The sequence below is a fragment of the Chrysemys picta genome, chromosome 9, assembly GCF_011386835.1.
Source record: "Chrysemys picta bellii isolate R12L10 chromosome 9, ASM1138683v2, whole genome shotgun sequence".
NCBI lineage: Eukaryota > Metazoa > Chordata > Testudines > Emydidae > Chrysemys > Chrysemys picta.
In genome coordinates, this window is record NC_088799.1 from 17,256,524 (window position 1) to 17,279,692 (window position 23,169).

At 41.9% G+C, this 23,169-nt stretch overlaps 1 protein-coding gene across 7 annotated transcripts in view; it reads right to left on the reverse strand.

The window, feature by feature from the left end:
• Window positions 1-23,169, reverse strand: part of LOC101953726 (multiple epidermal growth factor-like domains protein 6) — a 276,313-nt gene that overhangs the window by 4,923 nt on the left and 248,221 nt on the right. For 3 of the 7 annotated variants that reach the window (XM_065557816.1, XM_042853743.2, XM_008164976.4), the window contains 11 exons: window positions 18,995-19,123; window positions 18,779-18,907; window positions 17,572-17,700; window positions 16,540-16,668; window positions 15,148-15,279; window positions 8,699-8,827; window positions 6,200-6,325; window positions 5,280-5,408; window positions 3,777-3,905; window positions 3,237-3,365; window positions 1,786-1,914 (listed from right to left, as the gene is read on the reverse strand). In XM_065557816.1, coding sequence (XP_065413888.1) covers window positions 1,786-1,914; window positions 3,237-3,365; window positions 3,777-3,905; window positions 5,280-5,408; window positions 6,200-6,325; window positions 8,699-8,827; window positions 15,148-15,279; window positions 16,540-16,668; window positions 17,572-17,700; window positions 18,779-18,907; window positions 18,995-19,123 — 1,419 coding nt within the window. The remainder of the gene's footprint in view (window positions 1-1,785; window positions 1,915-3,236; window positions 3,366-3,776; window positions 3,906-5,279; window positions 5,409-6,199; window positions 6,326-8,698; window positions 8,828-15,147; window positions 15,280-16,539; window positions 16,669-17,571; window positions 17,701-18,778; window positions 18,908-18,994; window positions 19,124-23,169) is intronic. The other 4 variants (XM_008164978.4, XM_008164980.4, XM_008164979.4 and 1 more) reach the window with 4 other exon arrangements.

The window sequence follows — 23,169 nt, forward strand, 5'->3', positions numbered from 1 at the left end:
GTTATATTCTCTCTTTTTTTTAATTAACATTTTGGCTGTTTAATGGGTGCCTTACCAGAGTTCAAATTAAAATCAGGCCTTTAATCTTTATAGCTTCTGCATAGTCACAGCTGCTCACAGTTATATCACAGATGAACGGAGCCTAATTGAAAATAAAAACGCAAATAAAACCTGCTCCATAACTGCTTTTCATGGATGGGGGTTGTGGCTAGCAGGTTTAAGAAAATAAAAATCCCTCCCTTTCTTTGCAAGAAGCAGAAACTTTGCTCACATTTTCAACGCTAAGTTTCCCCCTGGTGTTTCATTTCTGCCTAAAGTCACTGGCAAGATTTTTGGATTCATGCAGCCTTACTCACTGCATTGTGTGGTTCAACTCTCCATTCAGACCACAGGGTCTGGAGATGGATTTTTGACCACACGACAGTGCAGCAGGGGAAGCAAGTCATTTTCTTTTTTAGCTTTTGGGTTGCACCAACTTATAAGTTTCCAGCAATTATTTAACCTCTCCTTTTCATTGATAACGTGCTCCGTTTTTAACTGCTTCATGCATTTCCCAGAACAAAAGGAACCTTGAAAAGTGGTTCTGGTGTTCAGGAAAATCATAGCTCCAACTGAGATCTTAAAATATTAGTAGTGACTCAGCATGTTTACTTTATCATTTTTTACCTTTTACCTGATTCCGCTCTCAAGTTTAATTCCATTTACTTCAGTACAGTTACTCCGGATTTGAGCCAGTGTGACTGAGATCAGAATCCGACACGAGGATTTTAGCTGCCATCCATGCCCTCTCACAACCACTACAATTTCATTAGGACTCAGCTGTTGCAAAGAAAAAACTAGAATTTTCTCCCCCACTTTTATAATCTTGCTACATAGGGCAGAATTCTACCTTGCTGAGCAAATCAGTTACCTAGCACACAGTCCAAGGGCCTGCTGTGTGCTGGGGAGTTTACATGGATCGGGACCTCTAAAAGTATGTCTACACTGGAATTAGACTCCTGGGGCTGGCCCATGCCAGATGACTTGGGCTCATGGGGCTCAGGCTAATGGGTTATTTAATTGTGGTATAGATGCTGAAGCTCACGCTGCAGCCCAAGCTCTGGGACCCTTCCACCTTGCAGGGTATTAAAGCCCAGGCCCGAACATCTACAGCTCCTTAGCCCCAGTCAGTTCCCCAGGGCCAGCTGTGGGCTTTTAATTGCAGTGTAGTCATACCCTAACACAACTTCTGTAGCCCAGAGGCAGCAGTAGCTGCTATAACTCCTGTGTTATTGCTCTCTGGGGACTATGGTCAGTGTTTCCACATGGGGGTGGAATCATAGATCCTTGACACTGCTTTGGCCTTGGTTTGCCAAGCTCTGCCCACAAGTCTGAGTGCAAAAGCAAGCAGAAATATCTCCAAAGTCCAGTTTGCAGCCCCCTGCAAGAGTCCTCCCTAACTCTGCACAGTTGCTGTTTGTGAGTTTCTCAATGTACCCATCAGTAGTGTGCTATTGTAAAATAGAGGAGGAATAACATTTTAGGGATGGTCCACACACAGTTTTCTACCACTATAACTATATTGGTTTAGAAATTGATATAGTTAAAAGTGGTACCACCTCCTTATAAAGGTTCTTATATTGGCATAGCTTATTCCCACAGTGAATAACTTGAATTAGCCATCCTGATAGCAATCCTGCATAACTGCACCCACACAAGGGGGTTGTACTGGTAAATTTCTAAGCCCATGTAGAGGTACAAAAGTCTTGTGTAAACCAGCCCTGGAAGGATGTTTCATGATCTTACCAATGTTGCATTTGTCTCCAGTCCTTCCAGGTGGGCAAAGGCACCTTCCAGTTACAGGTTCACATGAGGCTACTCCTTCACAGTCACACTGATGCTGACATTTGTCTCCAAATCTTCCGACATTACAGCCTAAGAAAAAGAACACTTTTGTATGTGCTGTACACACCAATAGCAAGAAACATGTTATTTTGGCAGACTCTTTCATGCATATCTCCTAGAGCTCATGAGCTCTAAAGTGAATCTAGTGTGAACTGCCACACTTTAATGAAAGACTTACAGATGGAAGAGCTTTAATACTTGCATGCTTTCTTTTTATGCAGGCTAAATCTATTTCAATCTATTGTAGGTATTTGTAATATGCCCGAGCACTGTAGCAGTTAAGTACTTCATTTGATTTTTAATCAAATGACCATCAGAGAAATATTATGTAGCTTTCAACATGAGAGGTAAGAATACCCACTTAGTCTAGTTCAGTGTTTCCCAAATTTGGGACGCTGCTTGTGCAGGGAAAGCCCCTGGCGGTCTGGGACGGTTTGTTTACCTGCCCCGTCCGTAGGTCCGGCTGATCGCGGCTCCCAATGGCCGCGGTTCGCTGTTCCAGGCCAATAGGAGTTGCTGGAAGCGGCGCGGGCCGAGGAACGTACTGGCTGCTGCTTCCCGCAGCTCCCATTGGCCTGGAGCAGCGAACTGCAGCCAGTGGGAGCCGCGATCGGCTGAACCTGCAGACGCGGCAGGTAAACAAACCGGCCCGGCCTGCCAGGGGATTTCCCTACACAAGTGGCGTCCCAAGTTTGGGAAACACTGGTCTAGTTGATACTCTTATTTGAAATGTTAGTGGCAAACTTAAACTAATAGAAACAATTTGTTTTATGAAATTAACCTGTGGAACTCATCTCATCAATGAGACTAAGTGCTTAGCCTTATTCAGAACAGGATTAGACATTTATATAGGACATAAGAATATCCAGAGATATGAGTAAACAACCCAAGAGTTTAGAGTTTCAGGGCATAATCCAAGCTCTAAATAAGGGTCACAAAGAATTTTTTCCTATGGATAGATTATTCCGTAACTGCCTCCTGCAGGTTTTCTTGTGCTTTCCTCTGAAGCAGATGTTACTAACCACTATTGGAGAGAGAATAATGGACTAGATGTGAATGCAGTACGGAAATAGCTACATTTCATTTGCTTTTTAATGATCTGAATATCTGATAGAATGTCATAGTTTTTCCTTTGGGAAACATCCTTTCAAAAATGACGAATGTTAGGGCATGACAAGTACGGTGTGATTGTGGACAAGGTCATTGATCCAGATATTTTTGATAGAACAATTAACAGTGAAATGGTTCATGATAAGATTCCATAGTGTCTAAAAATAAATAAAAATACAGAAGCAAGAAGACAGAACACATACGGTGCCCAGGCCCAAATTACTTAAAAAAGTTTACACAACCTTTTTCACACTGGACACCTTCATAACCTGCAGGACAAATGCACTGTCCAGTCACCGGATTGCAAGTAGCTCCATTTTTACAATCACAAGAGTGAATGCAGTTTAGACCATAAAATCCAGCAGGGCAGGCTGGGAAATGAAAGGTTACAAATGTTATTTTGGCAACAGGACAAAAGTAGATGCAGAAAAATAATACACCATCTTGTAAGTCTGAGAGTTTCCCGCTATGTCTGCAAGAAGAGAGTTAACAATAATAATTATTACATGGGCCTCACTCATTCTGCAAGGGACTTGAGCATGTGTGTGGCTTTAAACTTGTGAGTAGTCCCATTGACTTCAATGAGATTCCGTGCTTGAAATTATGCACATTCTTAAGTAGCTGAATCAGGGCCACAAAGAGAGACAATTTTTAACTGAAACACTAAAAAGTATGACTGCTCTGGAATATAGAACTACTCTGTCCCTTGCATTAGGATCCACTAACACGAACCCCTGATGCAAAGTTGAGGCCTTCTTTCTCTGAGAGGGTTGTCTACTTACTGTGCTCACAAGAGTGACCGTAGTAACCTTCCGGACATTGGCAGCAACCAGTAAACCTGTCACAAGATCCATTGTTCTGACAAGAGCAGTTTAAGTGGCAATCAGAACCATATTTACCCAGGGCACATTCTGTTAACAGAAAGAACAAAAAGTTTTATTTATCCACACTTCACACTGGAAAGACACGTAAGGAAATAATACTAGTCAGAAAAGATTTTATAGCACTGAGACTATTTGATGTGAATTTCCTCCTCACTGGTGTGAAATTTATCTGCTTTTTGGGTTTGCTAAATTTCCGCATAACTGGGAACAACTTAACAAATTTGTGAGAGAAATATTTTTTACTATCTGGATGTTTATGCAATACTGAAAAGCCACTTTCTTTCCACAATTCCCATTTGTGAATTTGTCTTTCCATATGGTTTATGCTGACAGAAAAAAAGTATAATTGCATGTTCTCAGAATACACATCAAATGGCATCATCTCAGTATTTTTTGTACCTACATCAATATTTTCTTACCGTTAAATGTAAAGCATAAAATAAAGAAAGTTTTCTCAGTTTATGTTGTAATATATATGGATGTCATTAATTATTAAGTAATTTCTAATGGAAATGGAAAAAACTCTGTTTCACACGCTTGCATAATTAGGGTTCTACCATAGTGAACTAAAACACTTCACAAATTGTTGATAGCAAAAGTGATCATGTATCAATATCATCAACCTTCTTGCAGAAGTGTACCTCCTCCATTGCCAGGACATTCTAGAGTTTCTGGAGCAAGTCACAATAAGTAGGTATATATGGAAACTCCTTGCTTCCATTTCTCACCAAATCCATATCTAGCTGCCATTGCTATGGGTATGCACAAATCAGCATGACTATCCATTTCAGAGGTCTGTGGGTGGGGGCATCTACTAAACAAGATTTTCTATCTTAGGTAGCTCTCATCACTGTAGTATCTAAATCACTGGAGTAAGCTGCACGGAGGGTTATCTTTGGAAAAATATGTACATATACTTGGATAGCTGGTGTAAGTTGGCCTAAGTCCCTCAAAGTCAGGAAGCTACACTGATTTACACAAGCTGAGGATCTGGTCCAATGTTTGTTCAACTGCGTTAGGGACATAAATGTCCACAACAATGATGTATGTACCTGCTAAGTCACTACGATTAATCGGAACCTGCCCTCACTATCTGAGGATTGGTTCATTCCTGCTAGTGCAGCCTGCAGGGTTTTTTCATACCTAGATTTGGAGAGCTCACTAACACACAGCTCACAGTTCAATTTCCTATATAGTAGTTTAGTTGTTAGGATCAAAACATGAGGCTGCTAGTAATCCTGGCAAATTACTGAGAAGGCCCATCTAATAATAGAACTCATAGTCTTACTTCCAAAAGTGTTGCCTACATTACTGGACAATGCCAGTGGCAGTACATTATAAAAACGGATACTGCTGCTGACCTCTTCTTTGTTGAGTCAAAAGAGAGAAAGAAGATACTACCTTTCTCACAATAACTTCCTGTCCAGCCAAGTCCACAGGAACAAGACCCATTCACAGGGTCACAGATACCACCATTCTTACAGATACACGTTAGCTGGCAGCTGGGGCCGTAGCTTCCCTGGGGACACACTACAGCAAATTAAAGTTGTTAAAAAAATTAGCCTCAAAGATGAATGCCACAGAAGGAAACGATGAATGCAGAAGGTTCTCTTTACCGTACATGACACATACTTGGTGTAATAGGGCACTTGGGAGATATGTGAACACCTCTGCCCTGTGCTGTGCTTACCCTCTTCTCCACTGTCCTGTCCCTCCCTTCACTTTTCTTTCCATTTAGCGTATCGCCTCCTAACTAACCATCCCCTTGCCCCAAAATAATTATTGTAGAATGAACATGACATTAGCTGCCATTACAGTCTTCATTCTTGTGTGTTCACCCCATCCCCCACCTGGTGTCTGCCTGTGTCTGTCTTGTCTATTTAGATTATACACTCTTTGGGGCAGGGACTGTCCATTACTCTGTACAATGCCTAGCAAAATGGGGCCTCTTTCTTGGTTCGTCCTTAGTCACTACCATAATAAACATGATTATTAGACGAGATGCTGAGGGTAGCGCGACTTTGAGTTGCTTTGAGTTATTTTGAATATTTCTATGTTAATACAGAACAAAGAGCAAAGAAACTGGAGCTGCACAGTTTGGAGCAGCTGCAGACTCAGCCCACCAGCTTACACTGGGTTACAGTTAAAACATCACTTTGCTCCAGAGAGATAAGGAAATACAGCGATTGCAACAGAATGAATTCCTAGAGGCATGAACAATGGCGATTTATTTACATTTGTGGGGCTGAGATACTTCTTTTTCTGGCTGTTGCAAGTAAGTGTCTAGATTGACAGGGTGCCCTTGGATCTCGTTCTTTTACCTTGCTGACAACTGGGTCCAATTTGGCCAGGTGGACAGTAGCACTTGCCAGTCACTGGGTCACACTGCCCTTTACCACAGGAGCACAGGAGGATGCAGTCCTTCCCATAGCGGCTTACAGGACAAACTAGAGGAAACATTAACTTTTCTCATTAAACATGCCAGCTGTCCAGACCTGCGTTTCTTTTTTTAACGCAAGGCCCCTCCTTTTAATCAAGTAGACTCCTCTGAGCTGCATTCCGCTTGGTTTGGAATCTGAAGAAATCACTTTTACAAAAAGAAAAGTGCATAAGTATTTGCTTACTTCTTTCCTCTGAAATTTTACTTGACGTTAGGAATCTTCTACCAAACATTACTGTGAAAACGATGAAGCTTCCTAATGAAAATGGAACCGAGCTTCACTAGAGTATTAAATGGTGGTCCCGTTTTCAAGTAAAGATTTCCTCATTCCCGTAACACTGATGTTTCCTTTATTGATCAGCAACAGTTTAGATTAACAAAAATACAGTGAAGTGTTAAGTTTTGTAAAAAAGTTATAGTGAACAGCAAAAAGTAATTGAAAAAGCTAACAAGACAGTAATTTTTGATTAGCATTAGAGCCATAAATTATGAATGGTAAACTAGATTGCTACTGTTAGGTGGGATTTTCTGAAGACATAATTACCTTCTAGTTACTCAGCTATTATGAGGGTGCCAGTGCAAAACTTCAAGGGCCAGAATGTGAAGCTCTTTCTCATCCACATGAGTATTTAGTCACATGAGTAGGCTCACTGGCTTCAAACAAACTTTTTCTATAAGTGCTCATCCACATGAAGCCTGAGAAAACCTGCTTCCATACAGGGGGGGAAACCCACCATCTGCACACCCTTAGTTGTCATCTACCACCCCACACTGGAACTCATACTTGATGGGGACCCCATCCTGAAGACATCTTTCCCCAACCCCCTCTTCTTGCCTTTCAATGACCCTCCAGTCTCATCAAGCTCATCATCAGAAGTAAGCTCCTCACAGACCTGGCCGCACCAACTCAAAGTGGCACTGGTCCCTCCCAGAAAAACAGATTTTAAACCTCCAAACATCTCTATTGCTACAGTGATAAATACCCTCCACAACCTTTCAAGATCCAGGGGTCTACACATGCTTATCATAACATGTGGTATGCCTCATCCAGAACATCTAATGCCCCAAGAACAGCTATGTGGGTGAAACCAGACAATAACTATACTCTCGAATGAACTCACACAGAAGAATGATAAAAGACTAAAAAAAACCATCCCTATCCTACGTGGGTGAGTACCTCAAAAGGCAGATTTGGGGGAAAAAAGGAGGAGTCTGAGCTCCTCTCCCATTTTGATCTTGCTCAAGAAGTGACTGGACACAGAGGCTGCAACCCTGGGACAATCGTGCCTGCTTCACACACTCATAAGGAAGAGAAAATGCATTGAAAGAGAATTTTTCACAAAGCTGGAATCTTGATTTGTTATTGAGTGAAGGATCTGCCTGTTGTTTATATACTAATAAACTACAATTATCTTCACTATTTTCAATTAATGCTTATTTTGCTCTCTTGGCAGTATATATGTATATACTCGATCATAAGCTGGTTCGTTTATAAGCCGACCCCCCCAAGATAGATAAGTAAAAATGGAAAATTTTTATAACCCGTTCATAAGCCGACCCTATAATTCAGGGGTCAGCAAACTTTGGTTCCCGGGCCATCAGAATAAGCCGCTGGTGGGCCGAGATGGTTTGTTTACCTCGAGCGTTCGCACGCACGGAGGTAAACCTAAGTAAACAAAGTGTCCCGGCACGCCAGCTGCTTACTCTGACGGGCTGGGACAGCAACTGGTGGGGAAATTTTTTTGGGGGGGAGAAGCTGGGAGTCAGGGGAATAACCCCTGTGACCACCCTCCACATGATCCCATCCCTAGCCCGGGACTCCCACACTCTCCCCATTCCATCCCTTCGGGACCCCCACACTCTTCCTATCCCATCCCGTCCCACCTTAGCTGGGGAGGGCCAGGGGAGGATGTCTCTGACCTGGCTGGAGCTGCTCCGGCAGGGTGGGCAGCGTGGCAGCAGCTTGCTCTAGTGGGCCAGACCGGGCAGCACGGCTGCAGCATGTTCCAGCGGGCTGGGCTGGGTGGCACAGCCGCAGCGTGCTACGGCGGCGTGGCCACAGCATGCTCTGGGGGGCGGGGCTGAGCGGCACGGCTGCAGCCTGCCAGCCCCGGAGCTGCAGCTGCTTCGGAGGCTGGGGGGGAGAGCAGCGTGGCCAGAAGCGGAGAGACTCTGGCCCCGCCTCTTTCCTTCTGGCTGTGCTGCCTCTCCTTGCTGCCTCTGTTGGGGGGAGGGGCTGGGTCCCACCTCTCCCTCTCTATACCCGTTCATAAGCCGACCCCCTTCTCTGGTGCTTCCCTTTTTTACTAAAAAAATTCGGCTTATGAATGAGTATATACGGTAGATTTAAATTACCCCTTTGATTTTAGTGAACTCTTACTTTTACTACAGTCAGCGCCAATGAAGCCAGGAGGACAATCACAGGTTCCTGTCACAATATCACAGTGGCCTCCATTAAAGCATTTACATGCCTTTTGGCAGTATGGACCATAGGTACCTTGTGGACATTCTGTTTTAAAACAGGAAAAAAAGCAATTAGGAAATACTACTTGTGTGACCATACAGTTTCATAGCAAGCTCACTTTGTTACCTTAAACCTAAATTTTGTTTTCAATCTCTATTTCTAGTCTAATTATTTATTCTTATAAAACACCAATCCTAGCATGCAGGCATTTTTTTTTAATTTAAGCAGCAGAAAGTGACTCTAACCTATGCTGGTTTTCTCCAAACTGCATTTTTCACTGTACCATGAGATGTAATCCTGGCATGTGAATGGAAGACTGTGCAAGTGTTTCAGAGAAGAGGACGTGGGGGACTTCCATAGACTCATGAGTTACACATACAAATGCAAAACTGGGAATTTTTTTGCTTAAAGGGAGACCTTATCCTATAATAACCCAAATGAAGTGGCCTTGGCTGGAGTACCAGAGCCATTCATATATAAGGATAAGCTGTCCATGAATAATTTGTCTGACGTAGCTATAAATAGGCTTTTCAGGTGGCATTGTATACATGTACCTTGCTTCAGATTTCTTCTTTTTGAAGAGCAGTTTATTATGGACAATGCTAAGCAGATATCCATTCTCTCCAAAGTTGCATTTATCTAGATAGATATTGACATTTCATGTTTCCCCATTTCCCTGATACATTCAATGGTAATAGACAAAGCCATATCCCCAAAACACAGCTGATTCTTGTACCCTATTTCAAGGCTCCAGTGCTAAGGCCTGATTCTGATCTCACTTACCCCACTATCAATCAGGAGGAACTCCTGTGAAATTACACTCATATAAAACTTGTGGGGGAGAATCAAGAATCTAATGTTTATTGACGCATCAGTGAATTAAATAAATTTTCCTAATGTTCAGGGCTGGACTAAGGCAACCCAGCACTCTAGGCACACCATGATAATGGGGCCCCACACTGGTCCCAATGCACCACTTGGAGAGAATCAGAGGAAGTGGCATGGAATCACCTTTTCCTTGCCAGGTACAGTAGCTAGCCCACCCACACACACACCCCTTGGGAGCTGCAGAGACAGCTATGTGATGCCCTCTGCCCCTGGATAGAGTGGTGGAAGCAAGGGTGTATCACTTGGGTGGGAGGGCTGGGCCCACTGCACTCTTCCCCCGCCACATCCATGGAGTTCTCTGCAGGGGTGGTGTTGGCAGGTCCCCTCAGAGCAGTGGGTCTTGGGAGTTAATATCCCATTGAGATGCATGGGGCAATTCCCCCCTCTCAAAGCTGTTTCGGGCTGTCTGCAGGCTCAGGCATCAGATACACTCAGGTCATGTTTTCAAACTTTTCTCCACAACGGTGAAGACTAGAAACTTACTTAGGTGAAAGTTCAGATTCTGCTGTAATCACACGATTCTAGGAGCTAAGCCCTGCTGCTAGCAACAGCCCTCTGGTGCTCATTCCTTACACCAGTCCTGAAACTGTTGGCCTCTGCAGGTGCAGAGTGTGCCCTCTTTTCCCCAGTGTATGGTAGCAATTTCTAGATCATCAGAAGTGTGAGCGCCTTTCTATGTTAGTTGTGCTCAGGATGGCAGTACAGCCCTTTATAAGGCAAACCATTTACCAAGACAATTCACACTGACACTCGTTGCTGGAAATGACATTCACTTTCTCCCACTGAAGAAAAGGAAAGCCTGTGGCCGTATCGGAAATCCCCACCGGAGTATATATGTGGCCAATTTCTAGCAACATGTCTCTGCATACTTTGTACTTTAGGAATTTATGAATGTTAATAATTCACTCTCTTTCTTCTGTGTATAAAATCATGATTTGTGTGGATGGAGAAGATATCCTTGTCTCCTCTGAACTGTTCTATACAGCATCTCAGAACAGAGCGAATGCAATTGGGATGTCTTTTAAAAATAACATTGGCTACTACCCAAGGATACCAGATTAACTGTACTAAATGGACATATGTATTTACAGAATATAGATACTCTTTTGTTCCGTGGATTCTTTTTACTAAATACATTGACATCACTTCCCCCTATCCACTGGAAGACCAAATCTGAGAGTTAAATCAACATCTCTCCCTACTTGGGTATGATAACACAAACCCACACACATACTGCAGATTTTACAGAATAAATTTTGTAACTTCATGTACACAGTGAAATGTAAATTCCTGGTGTCAGAGAGAGACCCCTATAATGTTCTTTTAATATCCACTAAGAAACAGTGTCAAGAAGACATCCTCAGTATGATGATTTCATTTAACCTCTTTTTCAGTGAGTTTCTTTTTAACCTTCCTTACTTCCTTTTGGTCTTTATTTGGCTTTTTTTCCTTTTTATTCTGCTTCACTCACCCAACTACATTTTTTTCTCTCTGGCAGAGGTTTCAGAATTGTTTCTCAGTTCAGGCTCACAAGGTTTCTTCCATGACTGGAAGTGGTTCCAGTAATACATGTAATTCTTCCCTTCCCAATTTACTTATCCTTTTAACTTCTTATTTATTTCAGTTCAACAGGGAGCAACACAAGCAGTGCAAACACATCTGCTTCAACATTCAACATAATTATCAACAAGTTGTTCTCATCTGTTACTACTTTCCAGGAGGCTTATATGCAGACAGCCGGGGCAATTTACACAGAATCCTGACATTTAAGTAGGCTATGAATCCACAAAGAAGTTTAGTTTATAACCACCAGTTATCTAATAAAGACATTTTCTAATTTAACAGTTTCCTGTACATCAGAGTTATGCTTTTCTGAGAACTGCAAGAACAGCAGCCAGATTTCTAAATCATTTCCTGATCGATTCCTTCTGGCTTGGGTTAGTTTTGCCATGAGCTAAATTCTTTATTCTAATCCTAAATCCCGAGTTAATCCAGAATTCATGTTCGTAGATTATTTTGTACCAACAGTATATTCCAGGGCTTTCCTTACCAATATTAATTGCATCTTTTGAGGATGTCTACGTTGCATCTGAGAGTTAGCATCTCAGCCCGAGCCCACTGACTTGTGCTAACAGGCCTTGCACTAGCCGTGTAGATGTTGTGGGTCGGGCTGGAACTCAGGGTCCCAAGCCTGGGGCCCAAACTGTAACAACTACACAGCTAGCCTTTATTCTACCTTAGTCCCAAGGCCCGCCGGGGACATTGGTTGGCGGCTCCTTCACGGAGCCGTGAGCACAGGCGTGTACCTGGTGCGGTTCACCCCTATTCCCGAGGCCTGCCCATTCTGTGGCGTGAGGGAGACCCTGGCGCACGCCTACCTCGAGTGCACCAGGTTGCAGCCCCTGCTCCGGCTCCTCCAGAACCTCTTGTTGAGGTTCTGGCTGCACTTTTCCCCACACCTGTTCATTTATGCACACCCTATCCGTGGCCCCACTAAGTCGCGAGACCTCCTCGTCAACCTCCTCCTGGCTTTAGCCAAGCTTACCATCTACAATACCAGGGAGAGGATGTTGGACGAGGGGGTGCTCTGCGACTGTGGGGCCTATTTCCGTACTTCCCTGGTCTCACGTCTCCGGGCAGAGTTCCACTGGGCAGCATCTGCTGGCTCCTTTGCCACCTTTGAGGAGCAGTGGGCGCTGTCCAGGGTTCTCTGCTCGGTGTCCCCATCCGGTACCCTGATTTTGAACCTTTAACCATCACTTCACTACCTGTTTTTTCATTAGTTGTCCCCAGAGATTACTTGGTTCCTGGGTCCAGTAGTCCCTCCCGCTAGGCTGGGGGAGGGGCCTTTAGAAGTGGGCGGGTCAGCCCGCCCACCTCCCAGTTGATACCAATATGGAACTACACAGCTACTTTTAGTGTGCTTGCATGAGCCCCACTGACACAACTCTGTGGACCCGAGCTGGGTGGCTTGTTTCCAGATGCAGTACAGACATATCCTTGAAGTGTCCCATTACCTACAGCTTTAAGGTTGGTCATTACTAGTTGGAGCTGATGAAGTTGGTCTTCCTGGCTGAAAGTTCACCAGGCTCAAATACATCTGTAAACAACACAGAGTGGTAGTGTGTTTTTTCTAACCACTAGAGCCATTTGTTTTTTTCTAATTTTACCATATTCAGGCAGATTTGCCCATCCACAGAGTTATGGCTAACGGATGGGATTCGTATTGCTAGTTTATCTGCTTCCTCTGTACCTTGACAAAAGACTATTTCAATTCTCTACTCCAAACTTAAGAACATAGAAGTCCAATTGCTCTTGGCTGCTGGAACCTCAGTTTCCCAGCCAGCTACACCTTTTATGGATATTTTCTTGAACCTTTTTTCACAGTATTATAAGTATAGCAGTTGTTGCCAGAAACTGTTTCCAGCAGTCTCCAACCACATGTTGACTGGACTAAGGCCAACTTGACTTCTTTGGGAGCGGCTTCCTACACTGAGCCCAGTTTCAGTAGCATACTGAAAGCTTCTTCAGCATGGGATAGAATAGGCCTGATTCTCTTCTCAGCTACCCCAGTTTGAAGAAGGAGTATTTCTACCAAAGTAATGGTGCTATCCCCGTTCAAAGATGGTATTAGATCAGAATCAGGCCCTAGTTCTCTTGCAGCATTGATCCCCACAACTAAACATACACTAGCTTTAAAATAATCTGGTTATACTCCTACAAATTCACCAATTTGCCACTGATTGGTGAAAGCTACTGAGCAAGGGTATAAAACAAGCAAAATTGAGATGCAATACAGTCACTTTTTCTGTAGGAATCCATATATCCCAGTGATCCTCTTATTTCTCTAGGCAGAAAATTAAACAAAACAAGATCTATTCATTGAAAATCTGCTCTGCAAGATATTGTGCAACTTCAGTTCCTTTGAGGGCACTCAGCACCAGAAAGGCACAAGCCTTATACACTTTGGATGAAGTCCTGGACCTACTGAAGTCACTGCCAAAGCTCTCATCAACTTCAGCGAGGCCAGGATTTTACCCTGTAACTTCTTCCCTTAAATCATGGCAATGGTGCAACTTTTACTGCCCTAATTTTCTTATTCCAAGGCCTGGTCCAGAGGTTCTTACTCGTTTTTTACTCTGGGAAGCTCCACTGAAATTAATGGGAGTTTGCCTATGTTTGGTCCTTGTGCATCTATATAATGACTAATAAAAGCTAAGATACTATGATCTTGCGTATTATGCTATATATCAATATATTTAAAAAGACACGGGCGAGTAACTAAGGCCCAAAATGTTACTTTATCTGAACATTTATTAATCTGCTGGGAGATGTACTTCAGATTTCAAGGGCCTGAGTCTGATCCCATTGACACTGGTTTGGATCAGAAGACAGTGGTGTTACGCTGGTGTACAACTGATGTAAATAGGGGGAGAATCAGACACAGCATTTCTATTGCTTTTTAAATATAACCCGTGATAACATTATGATAGTATGAGTTCCCCTAGTCTGTTTCTACTCTAGTAGCGAAGCACAGTGTTTAACTGTTCCTGGACTTGCACACATGGCTGCTGACATCAGCATTGAAACTGCAGCCAAAAAGGGAAGCAAACCAAAAGGAGCCATGCAGGATTCCAAAGAAACAGAGAGAAAGGGGAAAAACAAGTTTTCCAAAAAGAGAAAGACCTGAGCTTGAAGAGTGAAGATGCTTTATTTTCCTTTTTATACGAGGACATTACACACCATGAAGAGTAAAAACAAAATTAAAGCTGTAACTAAAAAGTGATTAACTGTCTCCTTTTTAGTCACTTCAGTGCATGTTTCCCATCAGTCATCACATTCCTCCACAAGCTACTTTACTGTTGTCTAAAATATCAGTCTGAGACATGTGGGTCTGGGAATATATTTTTTTATGATGGAATGCTCAGCGAATTGGCATTTTGTCTTTTAAACTAGTCACCCTTTTCCAATCCATAACAATCTGTTTAATTTGATTGTTCCTCAGAAGGCTGTGCAACTTAACTGACTTTATGAATCACTTTAGATTTATTGCCAATTGCAGCCTGTTTTATAATAACCATTTGTCCTTAGTTTAGCACTCAGAGCTTTCGGGAAGCACTCTGGCTTTGGTATTTTGAGAGGCGAGAGCTACACAATACACGTGTTGCTGCAGGTTAGAGGTGGATGTGTGTTCCTGTCACATTTCACAGAGGGGTCTGGAGTAAAAATGACTTCAGAAAATTGTGAAACATTTGTCTCTAGAAAAAACTCCTGATCCCAGGGGGAAAAAAAAAAAAGCCTCACAATAATTAAGGGTCAAATTTGACTCCTCTTACTCTCAGTGAGAAGGACTTTATACCTTCCGGGCTGCAGGTATTACTAAATATGAGTAGGAGTGTCAGAATCTGGCCCCAAAGGATTAGGTATCCCATCACCTACTTTAAAAAAAATTGGAATGAAACAAGAATTATACATACTAAGGTCACAGTGGATTCCATAATAACCTGGTAGGCAGGTGCATTTGCCTGTCGCTGGGTGACATTCCTCATTCTCTGCAGAGCACTGACATAGTTGGTTACAGTTCTTACCATATGTGCCTGGTGGACAAGCTAAGGGAAGAGGAAATGTAAACCAATGAATTAAATTTGTCTTGGTAAATATAGCACTCAAACAAAGAGCAGGCTAAAATTTATTAAATAAAACCACTGCCTACAGAACTATGCTGCCCTCTGGGACTCTGGTTTTATTAAATTTACTTGGGGATTACTTCACTGTTTGATTTTGTTTTGTTCAGTCAATTTATGCCCAACTGCCAAGGGCCAGCTGCAATTTTCTTGTCACTAAAGAAAATCATAGTGTGATGTCAGGTAAAATCGACTAAAATAACAGTATAACTCATGAGGGACCACGTGTATGGATAAAGACATTTTCCCTTGTGTAAATAGTTTTAACTTTCAAGGTTGCTTTAGCACAAACGTTTGTACATGTTGCATTTTGTCACTTGTCAGCCATGCTGCCTACATTTTTCTGACTGTTTAGATCTAGGTTCTTATATTGGTGTGCACCACACTATCTGAGCACCTTCGTAGAAATATCAGGCCAAATTCTCAGGTGATATAAATTGGTACAGCAAAAGCAACTTGAATAAAGCTGTGGTGGTTGTTATAGTTATTTATCATTATTTTTATTACTTAGCACCTAATGCCACTGATAGGGGTTAACATCCCATTGTGCCACAAACTGTATACACACACAAGAAACGGGCAGTCCCTGCCCCAAAAGCTTACAGTCTTACAGATCAGAATGGGAGCTCATTAAAATTCCAATAATCAGATCTTTTTAATAGTAAAATTTATGTTCAGATAGGTTTCTGAAATTTTGCATTAAGGAAAAGCAAAATAGGAATCATAGAGCTTGGAGCACAAAGTAAATCTAGTTTGTCTTTAAAGATAACCCCAGAATGGATGTGGTTCTTGCCACTGACAAGAATAAATAATGATGATAATAAAAATATAATTTTCTGGTGCTCCGGCAGCCAAGAACAGAAGCTGTTCTCCCACAGAACACAATGGAAGGCAGAGGTGGGAATACTGCCTGCCCTCTGGAGGGACAGAATCCTCAGGTGGACTGGACATTTCCCTGTGCCAGCTTTGCTGAATTTTGTCCCCCTGCTTGCTCTTGCAATCTGCAAGCAGAAAATCTATATTCAGCTTTCAAGCTCTAGTCCACTTTTATTAATGCAGTGTTCTAGCAGTCCTTACTCCTTCAGAGGTTGATTAAATCAGCTGTTCAGTTATTTAATAAATGAATCAATCCCCTGTAGATTTCTTTCAAGGGGCAATTAGTCACATGCTTTTAGAACAACTTACTTTTTTCACAGCCATAGCCAGTGAATCCTTGAGGGCAGCCACACTCTCCATTCACATGGTAACAAGGGATACCCAAAGGGCAGTTGCAACGCTTGGTGCAGTAATTGCCATAGTAGCCAGGCAAGCAAGCTGGAATAACCAAACCAATTTTCATTAGAACACATTGCAGAAGGGCTTAGAATCTAAAGGCCACGTTCGGCCCTTGACTGCAATGGAAGTCCATGATTTCATGCTCTAACCAGCAAATATATATGAAGAATACCGTTGCTTCCAAGAACACTACCTCGCCGGGAGAACATTAATGCCTGTTTATTTCTGTTGTTCAAATGTTACATTAGTTCCAGAGGTAGGAGATGAATTCCAAGTCACAATCAGTGAAATTCTGGCCCTTTGAAATCAATTACAAGAATCCCATTGACTTCAAGGGGGCCAGGATTTCACCCATGATCTTTCCCTTTAATCATTATGCTGCACAGAAGAAAACTTCATGTCATGTTGTCATCAAGAACGACAAGTAAAAATATAAAGTCACCAAGTCGGGTCTTAATTATACTTTGAATACTTCTTGCTTTTGCAAGATAAAATCTTGGGCTTTATAGCACCTGGTGTCAGAATTTTGTCATTTTCTCTTTTCTGGGGACACTAGAGAAATTCTTCAATGTGACATTTAAAATTTTATTTTTATTTTAATGAAAAACTGCATGTGTCATGAAAGGTATGGGTGTGAAAGGCCTAGAGACTGACAGCAATGGACATGAAAGAAACTGAAGGGACACAATGTTGATCATCATCATGAAGACAATCTGCTAATGGACAACTCCAGTTTGACCTGTGGAGAAGGAGAAAACTACCACAGTCTACCAAAAAGCACTTCTTAAGGCTTAATTCTGTGAAGTGCTGAGTGCCCTCAACTCCCATTGATTTCAGTGAGATCATGCCAGGGCTTAATGATGTTATTGCAGGATCAGGGCCTTAATGGAGCAGACACAGAACTAGGTAGATGTCTTGGTTGTACTCTCAGCAGAAACTCACGTTTGTCGCATCGTTTTCCTCGCCATCCTTTTTCACAGTGACACACTCCACTCTGATGGTGGCAGGAAGAGCTGTGCTCACAGTCACACCGTCCCTCACACTGCTCTCCAAAGAATCCAGAGGGACAGGCTGAGAGGAAAATTAGATAAGTAGAATAATGGTTCCTTCTGATCTACAGAAAGCTGATGTGAAAGCCATCAGACACTGACAAATAAGCCAATATTTATCTTCTTGGACAGCTTGGGATGATGAATAGATGATACAGGCACTGAATTTATAATCTGAAGAGAGTATATTTAGCATATTTGAAATTGTTATATTCAGTCCAGAATGCTAATGATCATGCACAGGAAAGTTTGCAAAGTGGCAGTAATCTGGAATCCTACAGATCACAATAGATTGTATAGTGTTGGCAGTACACTACACACTGAACAATAACATATTGTGTTAATAATGATAGTAAGTTGTGCCTATCATCTCAAAGGACTTTACAAGGTTGCTAATGGGAAACTGAGGCATGACGAAGAGAAAGGTCAGAATTTCAAAGATTCCTGATTCCCACTAACAAATGAAACTTGGGGATTCTCAGCACTTCTAGAAAAAAACAGTCCACTTGTGACTTGCCCAAGATCATAAAGCAAGTTAGTGGCAGAATTTGAAATAGATCCCAAGTTTCTGGATACTTAGTCCTAAATTCTGTCTTTCTAAGGGACTTATATGGCCCCCATTATTATAGTATCTGAGCACCTCTCAGGCTTTAATATATTTCTTGTCATATCACCTCTGTGAAACAGGGAGGTGCCCCATTTTTTTTTTTGAGCAGAGAGATTAAGTGACTTGCCCAAGGTCATACAGGGAATCGGTGGCAGAACAGGGAACTGAACCCAGAGCTCCCAATCCCAAGCTAGCACCCTAACCACTGTACCAGCCTTCCTTTCTAGCCACTAGCTAGCGCTAGTGCTCTGCAGAATGAAAAGTATTAAGATCAAATTGAAGGACAGAAAGTGACTCAATGTCGTGGAGGGAGAAAGAGCTAAAGTTCCAGACAGAGGCATCAATGCAAGTGAAAGAGAGACCCTTGAGAGTTGAAATGGGCAGCCACAGCGATAGAATGATTAATAAAAATACAGGCAACATTAATTAATAAGATGCCTATTATAGAATCGAGCTTTACAATCAGTCAAATAAAAGAAATTAGCCTTCCTACCAACATTGCACTGGTCCCCGATCCATCCTGGGTGGCAGTTGCATTTCCCTGAATGTCGGTCACAAATTCCACCATTGCCACAGCTACAGTTCTCCTCACAGCTCTCTCCATACTTTCCATCCTCACACTCTGAAATCAATCAGGGCAGAATTTTATCAGAATCATAAGTGAATGAAAGGTCCAGCCAAAGCAAATGGAGAACATGACGGAACTCACCAAGTTCACAGGCTATACCAGTCCAGCCTTTGGGACAAATGCATTGTCCAGTTACATGATCACACACCGCCTGATTGCGACAGATGCAGTGCTGTAAACAGTTCATGCCATATAAACCAGAAGGACAGGCTGTAAACAAAATTTAACATAAGAACGTAAGAATTGCCATATTTGGTCAGACCAAAAGTCCATCTAGCCCAGTATCCTCTGTTCTGGCAGTGGCCAATGCCAGGTGCCCCAGAGGGAATGAACAGAACAGTAATCATCAAGTGATCCATTTCCTGTTGCCCATTCCCAGCTTCTGGCAAACAGAGGCTAGAGACACCATCCCTGCCCATCCTGGCTAATAGCCGTTAATAGACCTATCCTCCATGGATTTATCTAGTTCTTTTTTAACCCTGCTAGAGTCTTGGGCTTCACAACATCCTCTGGCAAAGAGTTTCATTTGATACAGGTTATTTCACAAGGAAGCTTTGACATTTAATGCAAGTGTTTAACTAGATCAAAAAGGCTACAATTTCATTTCAGGCAATTGGCGAATAAGTAGTAATTAAACTACCATATATAGTGGTTACTGTCTTAACAAGGATGGCCAGAACACAATTTATTTCTCTTAATTTGGAGAAATTTGATAGTTCCACAGGTTGATGGTGCGTTGTGTGAAGAAATACTTCCCTTTCTTTGTTTCAAACCTGCTGCCTATTAATTTCATTTGGTGACCCTAGTTCTTATGCTATGAGGAGTAAATAACACTTCCTTATTTACTTTCTCCACACCAGTCATGATTTTATAGACAATCATATCCCCTTTAGTCATCTCTTTTCCAAGCTGAAAAGTCCCAGTCTTATTAATCTCTCCTCATATGGAAGCCGTTCCATGCCCCTAATAATTTTTGTAGCCTTTTTCTGAACCTTTTCCAGTTCCAATATATCTTTTTTGAGACGGGATGACCACATCTGCACACACAAGTATGATATTTTCTGTCTTATTATCTATTCTTTTCTTAACGATTCCCAACATTCTATTTGCTTTTTTGACTCCCGCTGCATATTGAGTGGATGTTTTCAGAGAACTATCCACAATGACTCCAAGATCTCTTTCTTGAGTGGTAACAGCTAATTTAGACCCCTTCATTTTATATGTACAATGGGGATGATGCTTTCCAATGTGCATTACTTTACATTTATCAATATTGAATTTCATCTGCCATTTTGTTGCCCAGTCACCCAGTTTTGAGAGAAACCTTTTTGTAGCTCTTCGCAGTCTGCTTGGGACTTAACTATCTTGAGTAGTTTTGTATCATCTGCAAATTTTGCCACCTCACTGTTTACCCCTTTTTCCAGATCATTTATGAATATGTTGAATAGGACTGGGCCCAGTACAGACCCCTGGTGGACACCACTATTTACCTTTCTTCATTCTGAAAACTGCCCATTTATTCCTATCCTTTGTTTCCTATCTTTTAACCAGTCACCAATCGATGAGAGGACCTTCTCAGCTTATTTTGCTTAAGAACCTTTGGTGAGGGACATTGTCAAAGGCTTTCTGAAAACCTAAGTACTATATATATATATATATCTTGGTGAGGCATGATTTCCCTTTACAAAAGCTATGTTGACTTTTCCCTAACACATTATGTTCATCTATGTAGCTTCCTGCTTCTGATGTACTTAAAATTTTTTTGCTATTACTTTTTGAGTCTTTGGCTATCTGTTCTTCAAATTTCTTTTTTGGCCTTCCTAATTATATTTTTATACTTCATTTGCCAGAGTTTATGCTCCTTTCTATTTTCTTCACTAGGATTTAACTTCCACTTTTTAAAGGATGTCTTTTTGCCTCTCACTGCTTCTTTTACTTTGTTGTTTAGCCCTGGTGGCTCTTTTTTAGTTCTCTTACTATGTTTTTTAATTTGGGGTATACACTTAAGTTGAGCCTCTATTATGGCATCTTTAAAAAGTTTCCATGCAGCTTGCAGGGATTTCACTTTTGGCACTGTACCTTTTAATTTCTGTTTAACTAACTCCTCATTTTTGTGTAGTTCCCCTTTCTGAAATTAAATGCTACAGTGTTGGGCTGCTGTGATGTTTTCCCCGCCACAGGGATGTTAAATTGAATTGTATTATGGTCACTATTACCAAGCAGTCCAGCTATATTCACCTCTTGGACCAGATCCTGTGCTCCACTTAGGACTAAATCAAGAATTGCCTCTCCCCTGGTGGGTTCCCGTACCAGCTGCTCCAAGAAGCAGTCATCTAAGGCATCAAGAAACTTTATCTCTGCATCCCATCCTGAGGTGACATGTTCCCAGTCAATATGGGATAGTTGAGTTCCCCCATTATTATTGAGTTTTTTATTTTAATAGTCTCTCTAATCTCTCTGAGCATTTCACAGTCACTATCACCATCCTGGTCTGGTAGTCAGTAATATATCCCTACTGCTATATTCATACATGGAACTACTATCCATAGAGATTCCAATGTACAGTTTGGTTCATTTAAGATTTTTACTTCATTTGATTTTACACTTTCTTTCACATATAGTGCCACTCCCCCACTAGCAGGACCTGTTTTGTCCTTCCGATATATTTTGTACCCTGGTATACTGTGTCCCATTGATTGTCCTCATTCCTCCAAGTTTCTGTGATGCCTATTATATCAATATCTTAATTTAATACGAGGCACTCTAGTTCACCCATCTTATTATTTAGACTTCTAGCACTGGTATATAAGCACTTTAAAAACTTGTTACTTTTTAGCTGTCTGCCATTACATGATCTAACGGAATGGGACTTTTTTTCATTTGACTGTTTCTCATCAGGTCCTACATGTATTTTATTATCTTCCATCCTCTCCTCCTTACCAGGACATAGAGAATCCCCATTAATAGATCCTCCCCTAAGGGATTTTTCTGTCCAAACCACATGCTCCTCCAGACCTGTCGGCTTTCCCACTGCTCCTTTTTAATTTTAAGTGACAGCAATCTAGTTCCATTTTGGTTTAGGTGGAGCCAATCCTTCCTGTATAGGCTCCCCCTTTCCCAAAGGTTTCTTAATAAATCTAACCCCCTCCTCCCTACACCATCATCTCATCCACGCATTGAGATCCTGCAGTTCTGCCTGTCTAACTGGCCCTGCGCCTGGAACTGGAAGCATTTCAAAGAATGCTACCATGGAGGTCCTGGACTTCAATCTCTTATCTAGCAGCATAAATTTGGCCTCCAGGACCTCTCTTCAATCCTTCCCTATGTCATTGGTACCTACATGTGCCACGACCACTGGCTCCTCCCCAGCACTACACATAAGTCTATCTAGATGTCTCGAGAGATCCGCAACCTTCGCACAAGGCAGACAAGTCATCGCAAGCCCAGCTATCTATGTTTCTAATGATCGAATCACCCATAACTATTACCTGTCTCTTCCTAATAACTGGAGTTCCCTCCCCCAGAGAGGTATCCTCAGTGCGAGAGGATACCACATCATCTGGAAGGAGGGTCCCAACTATGGGATCATTTCCCTCTGCTCCAGTTGAATGTCCTCTTTCCCTGAGACTTTCATCCTCCTCACTAGCAGAAAACTCTTATTAAAAATGCACATAAACTACAACAATAAGAAGCCATGTCTATACGAACTATATCTGTACAGAAATTTTACTAATGTTGACAGTTATAATACCCTATATTCCTTCCCCCTACAATGTAAACTGTAAATGTCAATTCAATTAGGAATTTTGTGCAACATTCAGAATACAAAACAGCTAACAACCTAAAGTAAGCAAACTATTTACGGTACAGGAAAGGAATGGATTCTAAGTAGGATAGTGCAAGTTAAATACATAAAACCTAACTCTACCTTGTCTTACACCAATCTGACTGATTGTGCAAGTGATGTAAGTCAGGTTTGGATTTGACCTACACAGCATGACTCCACTCTGATTTACACTGGAGTAAATCAGGAGTAACTCCGTTGTAACCAATGGAATGTAAAACTGGTTTGGGAGCAGAATCAGGCCCCTTCAGGACACAGTGAACAGCAATAGTTGAAATTTAGTAATAGCTGAAGTTTATTAATATAGTGTCTTAGCCACAGGCCATTTTGAGGACAGCAATCAAAGAGTTTACAATGAATTTTGTTTAATGATAAGTGAATAAAGTGCTTAATTGTATCCCAAAACAATGAT